Genomic DNA, 11,178 nt, shown 5'->3' with positions numbered 1-11,178 from the left:
AATGTGTTGGAGTTCCATCATAATATGCTGGAAGTTTATATGCTTGAGCTCCATAATCCCATATATTACGCTCGAACTTTCCGTGTCCCGAAGTTCTAACATAATATGTTGGAAGTTTATACGCAGTAGCTCCATAATCTCGCATATTATGCTGGAACTTTTTGTGTTTCAGCAAAATAATGGATATTTTTCAATAATTTTGCAAACGGCGTCTATTTTTCGATTACTAATCCGAAAAATTATTAGCTCATGCTATTTTGACGAATTTTAAGTTGTTAGTATTGTCCCTTGATTGTGCCATACAAAATACTTTTAACTTTAAAGTTCTACCCAAATGGAGAAAAGTGCCATATTTTTGGGTAAAAATTGCATGGGGCGCCCCTTTTTAACCTGTAGCCATTTTGTCTTTCTTTTTTCACCCGTACCTGTTTTTTTGTTAAAAGCCTTTTAAAGACTATTTTGCCCTTCTTTATTAAAAGACTACTTTCTCTCCAAGTATACGCTAGTTCTCTACTGTCTCTGTCTCTCTCTCCCGTTATTCGCGTTTTTTGATTTGTTCTTCTCTGAAATCAAACGGTTTTCGTCGTTGTTTTGATTTTTCAACTGCTAGTCATCATTGTTCCTACATTACGATTTAATCACGGGTACATTGCATTAACTTTCTGGGTTTTATTTTACGATTTCTGGGTTTTATTTCTGGTTTTGGTTTTGATAGTCATGTATTTATGATTAAATAGTTTCTTAGGGTTTAGTTTGATAAGTGCATTAATTTTACTTTTACGATTGTATTTTTAGGTTTTTTGAACGAGTTTTTATTTTGTTGATGAGAATTCTATAAATTCTTCAGTGATTAGACGTCCAAATTTTTAAAAATTTTGAGAGTTAAATAGATGATATTATTAAAGTGATGATAACTTAGATAGGAGCTGAAGTTTTTTTTTCATGTTTTGACATTATTTTTGGATTTGAATTGTGTTTTGTTTTTTTGTAAAAACTACAGTATATTTTTTTTGCTGAATGTTTTGTGTTTTGTAACTGGTGAACTTCAGTTTTAGGAGGGTGAACTTCAGCTCTAGAGCTGAAGTTTTTGTTTTATAACTGTCGAACTTCAGCTCTAGAGTTGAAGTTTTTGTTTTGTAATTGTCGAACTTCAGCTCTATAGTTAAAGTTTTTGTTTTATAATTGTCAAACTTCAGCCTTTTTAGAGATTGAAGTTTAACTGATCTTTTTGATAATGTCCTGATATTATTTTTTGTATGTTTTACTTTTTTTGAACAGATGGCACCTAAAACACCTAAAGATCCTAATGCAGCTAAAGTACGCAAAGCAGCTAAAGCACCTAGACAACCTATAATACCCCCAGGTCCTTATGTCTCCTCCACCTACAAGACCAGGACAAAAATATTTTGAGTTTCGAGATTGGTTTAACTGTAAGGGTTACTAGAAGGGGAACCACGATTTGAAGAAATTAATTGCAACTTTCTTGACTCTTACACAACGGGATAAGCTTAATAATGGTACATTTCGATACATTATGGCTATGGAGAATTTCCAATGCAGCATGAAGTTGGTTCATTGTCTATGTCTTTCTCAAATATTCACCAATGATCGAGACTCCATTAGTTTCAAGATTTTTGGCCATGATGTTTCCTTCACCCTTGAAGATTTTCACATTATGTACGGTTTGCGGATTACAGCACATAATGTTGAAAAACCAATTAATCGAGAGAGCAATATTCTGAAGCGCTATTTTGGTAAGTCCAAGGGTGTGACTTTGAAGGATATTCGAGATTTTATGACTCGGAATGAAATTCCAAAGAATGTTGTGAATCACATACACGTATGCGAGAGCGATGATGATGTTATGAAGCTTATGAAAATTCTTATTGTAGAGTCTATTTTGTTTGGGAAAAAGACTGAGTCATCTGTGATGGAGGAGTATGCATCTATTGTTGAAGATGATAAGGTTTGTGTTGAATATCCTTGGGGTAATGTGGCTTATGAGAAGCTCATTTACTCACTGAAACATGCATTGGACAAGCAGAACAAATTACGTTCAACTGAGTATAAACTTGGTGGATTTTCATATCCGTTATGTGCTTGGTTCTATGAGCGCTTCCCAGATATTCGGGAGAAGTATATAAGAGAGGATGAGTACCTTGATACCCCTCAAGTTCCCAGGATGTTACGTTATGTATGTGTGGGATAGCCTAAATTTCCCGAACTTTTTGATCTGTTCAGTAGTCATGAAGTAAGTTACTTTTTTTGTCTTTGTGTTAATATGTTGGCGTATTAGTTTTTTTCTTCTCATAATATACTTTTTTTATATTAAACAGAGATATCACAACTTTAGGGTATTGGATATAATTCCTACAGAAGAAGAATCGAATTCAATGCCTTTAATTGAACAATTACCATGCAGCCGGTTTCTTTCAAAGGTACTTAACGCGGTTCCTTCAACTGGTGAATTACCACGTACTCTTAGTCTATCAAAAGAAGCGAATCGAACTCATGTTATTGGTGAATCACCATGTAGTCGGAGTCGATCAAAAGAAGCGAATCGAACTCCTTTTTATTGGCGAATCATCTCGTACCCAGAGTCGTTCTAACCGTTCTACAACTGACTTTGATGACAATGAATTACTCGACACAATATGTTCTGTAAGTTTTGATCTGAAGTTTTTTGGTTTTGTTTTTGTAAAAGTATAACATGTTTTTAAGCTGAAGTTTTCTTCAATATCTGAATTTTTGTTGTGTGTCTATTCTAGAGGTTAACGATGGAGGTTCAAAGGCATGCAGAAAAAGAAAAAAGCACGATCGTGAAAGAAGTTTTCGATAAGTTTAAAAAGGATGAGCGATCTGCTATTATGGATGCGGTTTTTGTAAAAGTGAAGGTAACTAATTTATAGAGAAGTCTTTTTATTTCTGGTGATATTATTCAGATTAATCATTGTTAGTAATTTTTTTTCTAGGAATATTTCAATGAGAAGTTTGAACAGTTGTTTAAGATTGTCAACAAATCAAATGGAATGGACGATGGCAATTTTGATTTGAGTAACTATCGAGAATATGATAGGGTGAACGATTGTTACGAACATCCATAAGATATTAATGTTGTTGATGATACATTAGATAAAGTCGCAGATGTAAATGCTACACGTGAGGAATCGGCTTTTGAAGGCGATCAACATGTTCAAGAAAAAGTTGAAGAGGAACGTTCCAGTGCTGATAGATTGAGCAGAAATGGAAATGATGAAGAATAGTTATCAACTGAGAATGTTGGAAGCAAGCAAGTTGCAGATAATCAAGTTGTTTATATTGAAGAACATGCTACTCATGATCCATCGCATAAAGTCGCAGATGATAATGCTACACGTAAGGAAGCGGCTGTTGAATGCGATGAACATGTTCAACAACAAGGTGGAGAGGAACAATCTAGTGTTTATAGATTGAGTAAAGATGGAAATGATGAAGAGTTAACAACTGAGAAAGGTGTAGATGATCAAGTTGTTGGTACTGGAAAACATGCACCGAGTTGTGCTTTGGAAAGTGATATTGGAAAAGGCAATTTGTTTGGCGATGGAGATCAAGCACATGTTGGTAATTTAGAACTGAAAGCGAGTGATGTGTCTAGCACTATTGGGAAAGACAATCGGTTTGATGGAGCACTAGCTATTTTCATGGAAATTTTAGGTGGTGATATACAGGAAATTGTTACTACAGGTATAAAGTGTGAAGTTTATAATAGTTCAATGATACCTTAGATAGGAGCTGAAGTTTTGTTTCATGTTTTGTGTTTTTTTGTTATATATTTTTATGAACTTTAGCATTATTTTTGGATTTGAAATTGTGTTTTGTTTTTTGTAAAAACGACAGCATGTTTTTTGTTGAATGTTTTGTTTTGTAACTGGTGAACTTCAGCTCCAGAGCTAAAGTTTTTGTTTTGTAACTGTCGAACTTCAGCTCTAGAGCTGAAGATTTTGTTTTGTAACTGTCAAAATTCAGCTCTAGAACTGAAGTTTTTGTTTTGTAACTGTCGAACTTCAGCTCTAGAGCTGAAGTTTTTGTTTTGTAACTGTCGAACTTCAGCCTTCTTAGAGTTGAAGTTTTTAACTGATTTTGTTGATAATATCCTGTAGTGAAATTTTCACTACAGGTATAAATTTTTTCTATATTATATATATATAGAAAAACTAGTTGATCTATTCCCTCTCTTTATGAATATGCAATGGAAGTTGAAACTAGTTGTGCTTCACTTGACACAACTCAAAAACTCTCTGAATTGAATGAAAGTAGTGTTGAGAAAAACCTTCCAGGAAATGCTCCAATGATCCTCGACGTTGGCGCAAAGTTGAATGAAGTTGTAATTGTTTATATCAACAAAGGCATGCAGCTTGGGGAAACCACAGCGGAAGACAAACATCAAGGTATTCTATAGATCATGAATTTATTACATTTGATGCAAGTATATTTTTTACAATTTGAAATTTTGCATACTTTATTTTTTTTATTTTGTTTTTGAATGATTTTTCAGAAAGACTCGAGGTAGCTCAAAAATAATTTGGTGAGCTTGTGCAGCTATATCAAAAAGGAGAAATACATATATTCACACTTGTTGGCTCACAGACAGGTGTGAAGTGTATTGGTATTATTTTATAAAATTTAGTCAGTATTATTTAGTTTTTTTTTGCATGAAGATACAAGCATATCTAAAGGTAAAGGAAGTGAATCTGTTGGAATGCAAACACCATCTATGCCTCAACACTTAGACCAGGTAGTTATTTTCTGCAATTCGATTACAAGCTATTTTCTTGCCTAATGTGTTTTTGTATCAGTTTTATTTATGTTTATATTTTCCTTGTTTTTGCAGATCTCATCTGATGCATCGCAACTTCTTCCAAATCCTAAGAGAAGGAAGATTTCCAGTTCTCCTATGTGTGAGACCAGTGATATCCCCAACTTCAATATATGTTCATTTTCGCTGGACAGTACACAAGGGACTGATTCAGAAGTTAATTCTGCTGTTGTTGTTGTTGTTCGTGAAGAGAGACAAGAACGTCGTGAACAGCAGGGAGTTGGTCAAGTATCTGCCACTATGGCTGTGGTTTCTCCCCCTATTGGTAAACAACAGCAGTTAGTTGTGATGGAACAGCAGGAAGAGCAAGCAAAAGGAAAACCAGATAAAAAAGGAAAAAGGATTCGTATGGAGAGTATTTGGTTGAGATCTCTTTACGTAGTTCATAAACGAAAGAAAAGAGAGCAAGATTGGAAAGTAGGAAAGAATACACGAAGGTGTCCCTTCCATTATGTTAATCAAGACAGCGGATTGATGCAAATATTTACAGAGTGGTTGGAGATGGATGCCAGTGAATATGATTCCAATCCATTCAGATTAGCTTGAATTGATATTCGAAAATCATTCTTTACCGAGCTTATGGATCCTAACTTTGATCTTACGGATGAAGTAAGTTATTAAATTTGTTTTTTGAATTGGTTTTCAACTGTATTTACCAAAGTTTCAGCTTATTTTTTATAGTAAAGTTTTTGTACTGTAATTTGAAAAACTTCAGCTTTATTCATAGTAAACTGCTTAAGTTTTTTAGCTTATTTGCTAAAAATAAGCTGAAGTTTTTGACATGTATTCTCTAGTTTTTTTGTCAAAACTTTTAAATCAAACATGCTGAAGTTTTTTAGATTATTTTCTAACACTTCAAACTGAATATGCTTAAGTTTTTGTCATGCTATTTGTAATTTTGTAATGCGTTTTTTCTAAACTTCATAGTTATGCATGCTGAAGTTTTTTTTCCACATGTTATCATTTGTTGTTGTTAATTTGCAGCATATGGATGTGGGCATATATTACTTGCACAAAAAATATTGCTATCACCTTCCAAATTATCCAAAATCAAGATGTGCAGTAACAAATTTAATTTTTGATCAGTATATGACTAAGCTGGCTGGTATTCATCCTTCAGAAGAACAGATGGAGAAAATTAGAAAAAGGAAGGAAAAGAGAATGCATGATCAAAAAAAGAGCAAATCAAAGAGAAAGAGGATATCCAAACAACAGGCTGAAGAAGAAGAAGAAGCGGTTATTCAGCCACTTACAGACTTTAGTTGGTTTGAGGAAGAATCAACGAATGAAAAGGTGGCCAACTACGTAAAAGGCCTCGACCTTTCCTGTGGTATCTCATGGGCATCTGCCAGAAAAGTATTTTTCCATTTCGACTTAAGCCAAGGATGGGCCAGAGATCTACGCACTACTTTTTTGGAATTCTGGTCTTTCAAGATAAAACTATATAAGTGTATGATTCCATGGGCAGTGTAACATATGATCGTGCGGTTGAACATGTCAGACTGTCACGACCCGGATTTCCCACCATCGGGTGTCGTGATGGCGCCTACTATCGGAGCTAGGCAAGACAAATATTTAAAACACCTTTCCTGCTTTCTTTCAAACAATATAATCAACGAGACAAAATCTAAGCGGAAGACTTTAAATCTAAAGCAACTGAAAACCAAAAGTGCGGAAGTTTAATACACATCACTACCCAAGGTCTGGTGTCACTAGCTCACGGACTACTACAGAATACTACAATCAATGTCTGAAGGGAAAATACATCATGTTTGTCTGATACAAGATAAACAAACAAAGAAAAACATGGAAAGGGACTTCGGCATGCGAACGCCAGCTAGGCTACCTCGAGAGTCCCTGGACTGAAGATAGCTCCCAGAAGTCCTACTGATGCGGTCCGTAAGCTGCTCCCTGATCTGTGCACCAAAAATGCACAGAGTGTAGCATCAGCACAACCGACCCCATGTGCTGGTAAGTGCCTGGCCTAACCCCGGCGAAGTAGTGACGAGGCTAGACAGTACCTACCACAATTAACCTGTACAGATATATATACAACAAGTGCAAGAAAACAATAACAAGATAATACAAAGTAAAACTGGGAGGGGACATGCTATCGGGGAGTAACAGATAAAAATGAAATATCGGAAATAAGCAGAAGAGACTCCGGTTCCCATGATGTATATATATATAAGTGGACGGCGTGCCACACGATCCCATAATATCATATATAAGTGGACGGCGTGCCACACGATCCCATAATATCATATATAAGTGGACGACGTGCCACACGATCCCATAATATCATATATAAGTGGACGGCATGCCACACGATCCCAATTCATCTTTATCACAGTGCACAATATGTCACAGGCAACAGAGGCCAATAACCAAGTGGACGGCGTGCCACACGATCCCGTAATATCATATATATAAGTGGACGGCGTGCCACACGATCCCATAACATCATATATAAGTGGACGGCGTGCCACACGATCCCATAATATCATATATAAGTGGACGGCGTGCCACACGATCCCATAATATCATATATAAGTGGACGACGTGCCACACGATCCCATAATATCATATATAAGTGGACGGCGTGCCACACGATCCCATAATATCATATATAAGTGGACGGCGTGCCACACGATCCCATAATATCATATATAAGTGGACGGCGTGCCACACGATCCCATAATATCATATATAAGTGGACGACGTGCCACACGATCCCAATTCATCTTTATCACAGTGCACAATATGTCACCGGCAATAGAGGCCAATAACCAAGTGGACGGCGTGCCACACGATCCCATAATAACATATATAATATCTGACTTCATATAGTAGACCCCTTCAGGGAAGAATAACAACTCAATACCTTTAACCCGGCAAGGGTACAACTAACAACCCAAAATATCCCGACAAGGGAGAATATATATATATATCAGTCTACACATCCCGGCAAGGGAGTATTCACAACACATTCTCCTTTTAAATCATTCTTCCTCAACCGTTCACATTATATGAAACTTATCAAATAAACAAGGAGCTTGTGTCACATTATTCGAATTAAAAGCAATCAAGACTCACGGTCATGCTAGACTCCGGTGCATAGATAACCGTCACCATGCCTATACACCGTACTCCACATTAGCAAGTAGCAAATATCATCCTAATCCTATTCCCTCAAGCCAAAGTTAGAACAAACACTTACCTCGAATGCTCCAAACTCAACTCACGCTTCTAGTATAGCTTTACCTCTTGATTCCACCACCAATCCGCTCGAATCTAGTCATAAGTTACTTAATCACATTAATAATTACTAAATGAATCATCCCCAATGCATGAAAATAGATTTTTCAAGGTTTTTCCCAAAAAGGTCAAAAATACCCCCGGACCCACGTGGTCGAAACTCGAGGTTCGGACCAAAACCCGGTTACCCATTCCCCCATGAATCCAAATATATGATTTGTTTTTAAATCGGACCCCAAATTGAGGTCCAACTTCTCAATTTGTAGAAAACCTAGGTTCTACCCAAAACACCCAATTTTCCCCATGAAAATCTTTGATTTGAAGTTGAAATTATGTTAAAAGATATTAAGGAATAAAGAAATTAAGTTAGAAATCACTTACCAATCGTTTTGAAGAAGAAAAGTTGTTTGGCGAATCGCCTCTTAGGTTTTGGATTTTTGAAAAGTGGAAAAATGACTAAAAATCCCGAATTTATACATTTTTTCTGGGGGCTGGCGCGGACCGCACAGAAATGCACCGCGGCCGCGCCGAGGGAGGGGAGAAGTGGGCTATCTCTGAACCCACCCAGTGCGGACCACACTGATTTGGTGCGCGGCCGCGCTGGTCGACCCTCTGAACCCCACCACGCGGACCGCACAGAAAAGCATCGCGGCCGCGTGGCTGCCAGCGCGGACCGCGCGGAAATGGTCGCGGTCGCGCTGGGCCTGCAACATCTGAACCTGTATATTTTTTTCTAAGTCCAAGACCTCCCGGGCCCCATTCAAAACTCACCCGAGCCCTCGGGGCTCCAAACCAAACATGTACACAACCTTAAAAACATCTTACGGACTTACTCGTGCGATCAAATCGCCAAAATAACATCATATACATAGGATCAAGCCTCAAACACATGATTTTCTTTCAACTTTCATAAAAACTCAAATTCCCCATTTTAAGTCCGAAACACGTCATATGACGTCCGTTTTTAGCCAAACTTTACAGATAGTGCTTAAAACATATTTAAGACTCGTACCGGGCGTCAGAACCAAAATACGAGCCCGATACCACAGTTTTCTGATCAATTTTCTTCTTCATTTTCCTTAATTAATTTCAGAAAATAATTTCACACAAAAATTCATTTCTCGGGCTTGGGACCTCGGAATTTAATTCCGGGCACATGCCCAAGTCCCATATTTTTCTACGGACCCTTCGGGACCGTCGAATCACAGGTCCAGGTCCGTTTACCCAAAATGTTGACCGAAGTCAACATTATGCATATTAATACCAAAATTCATCAAATGTTTCACATATTCTAACATCAAAACTTTCCGGCTACGCGCTCGAACTGCGCACGCCAATCGAGGCAACTAAAAGCGAGGTTTTCAAGGCCTCAAAAGCATGGAACAAGGAAGAACTACGGTGATGACCCTTCGGGTCGTCACATTCTCCCCCTCTAAAACAACCGTTCGTCCTCGAACGGACAAAAGAAAGAAGTACCTGAGTCGGGAAATAAAGGAGGATAACGGCTCCGCATATCGGACTCGGACTCCCAGGTCGATGCCTTAGGAGGCTGACCTCTCCACTGAACACGCACCGAAGGAAAACTCTTCGACCTCAACTGTCGAACCTGCCGGTCTAGAATAGCCACCGGCTCCTCCTCATATGACAGATCCTTGTCCAATTGGACAGTGCTGAAATCTAACACGTGCGATGGATCTCCGCGATACTTTCAGAGCATAGATACATGAAACACGGGATGCACAGCTGACAAGCTAGGTGGCAAGGCAAGTCTATAAGCCACCTCTCCCACACGATCAAGAATCTCAAATGGACCGATGAACCTAGGGCTGAGCTTGCCCTTCTTCCCAAATCTCATCACGCCCTTCATAGGCGATACACGGAGCAATACCCGCTCACCGACCATGAAAGCAACATCTCTGACCTTGCGGTCTGCATAACTCTTCTGTCTGGACTGAGCTATACGAAGTCTATCCTGAATAATCCTGACCTTGTCCAAGGCCTCCTGAACCAGATCCGTACCCAATAATCGAGCCTCTCCCGGCTCAAACCATCCAACCGAAGACCGACATCGCCTACCATACAATGCCTCATACGGAGCCATCTGAATGCTGGACTGGTAGCTATTGTTGTAGGCGAACTCTGCTAAAGGCAAAAACTGGTCCCACGAGTCTCCAAAATCAATGACACAGGCTCGGAGCATGTCCTCAAGAATCTAAATAGTCCTCTCGAACTGACCGTCTGTCTAGGGATGAAATGTTGTACTCAACTCAACCTGGGTGCCCAACTCTCGCTGAACTGCTCTCCAGAAATGCGAGGTAAACTGCGTACCCCGATCCGAAATGATAGATAGCGGCACCCCATGAAGGCGAACAATCTCCCTGATATAAATCTCGGCTAACCTTTCGGATGAATAGGTGGCTGCAACAGGAACAAAATGCGCTGACTTGGTCAACCTATCAACAATGACCCAAACTACATCAAACATTTTCCGAGTCATCGGAAGTCCAGTAACGAAATCCATCGTAATCCTCTCCCACTTCCACTCGGGAAGTGCAATCCTCTGAAATAGACCACCGGGTCTTTGATGCTCGTACTTAACCTGCTGACAATTCAAACACCGAGCCACGTGCGCAACGATGTCTTTCTTCATCTTACGCCACCAATAGTGCTGCCTCAGATCCTGATACATCTTCGCGGCGCCCGGGTGAATAGAATACCGAGAACTGTGGGCCTCCGCTAAGAGAAACTCTCGAATCCCATCAACATTGGGCACACAAACTCGCCCCTGCAATCTCAATACACCATCATCATCTAAGGTTACTTTCTTGGCACCTCCACGCTGCACCGTTTCTCTCAAGACACACAAATGGGGATCCTCAAACTGCCGCTCACAGATACGCTCTAATAGTGAGGAACGAGCAACCGTGCAAGCTAACACTCTGCTAGGCTCAGAAATATCCAACCTCACAAGACGATTGGCCAAGGCCTGAACATCCAAAGCAAGCGATCTCTGGCTGACTGGAATATAAGCAAGACTACCCATGCTGGCGGACTTCCTGCTCAAT

General features: G+C 39.1%; 1 protein-coding gene across 1 annotated transcript; it reads left to right on the top strand.

The window, feature by feature from the left end:
- Positions 1-1,534: 1,534 nt before the first annotated feature.
- LOC138890048 (uncharacterized) lies at positions 1,535-3,764 on the top strand. Its single transcript, XM_070173398.1, has 6 exons — positions 1,535-2,194; positions 2,337-2,438; positions 2,599-2,661; positions 2,769-2,894; positions 2,973-3,077; positions 3,264-3,764. Exons 1-6 carry the CDS (start codon positions 1,535-1,537, stop codon positions 3,762-3,764), a joined length of 1,557 nt encoding a protein of 518 aa, XP_070029499.1.
- The last annotated feature ends 7,414 nt before the right edge of the window (positions 3,765-11,178 follow it).

The sequence above is a fragment of the Nicotiana sylvestris genome, chromosome 4, assembly GCF_000393655.2.
Source record: "Nicotiana sylvestris chromosome 4, ASM39365v2, whole genome shotgun sequence".
In the NCBI taxonomy this organism is placed as follows: domain Eukaryota; kingdom Viridiplantae; phylum Streptophyta; class Magnoliopsida; order Solanales; family Solanaceae; genus Nicotiana; species Nicotiana sylvestris.
Note: the sequence above shows the minus strand (reverse complement) of the source record. Positions and strands in the feature narration are given on the sequence as shown.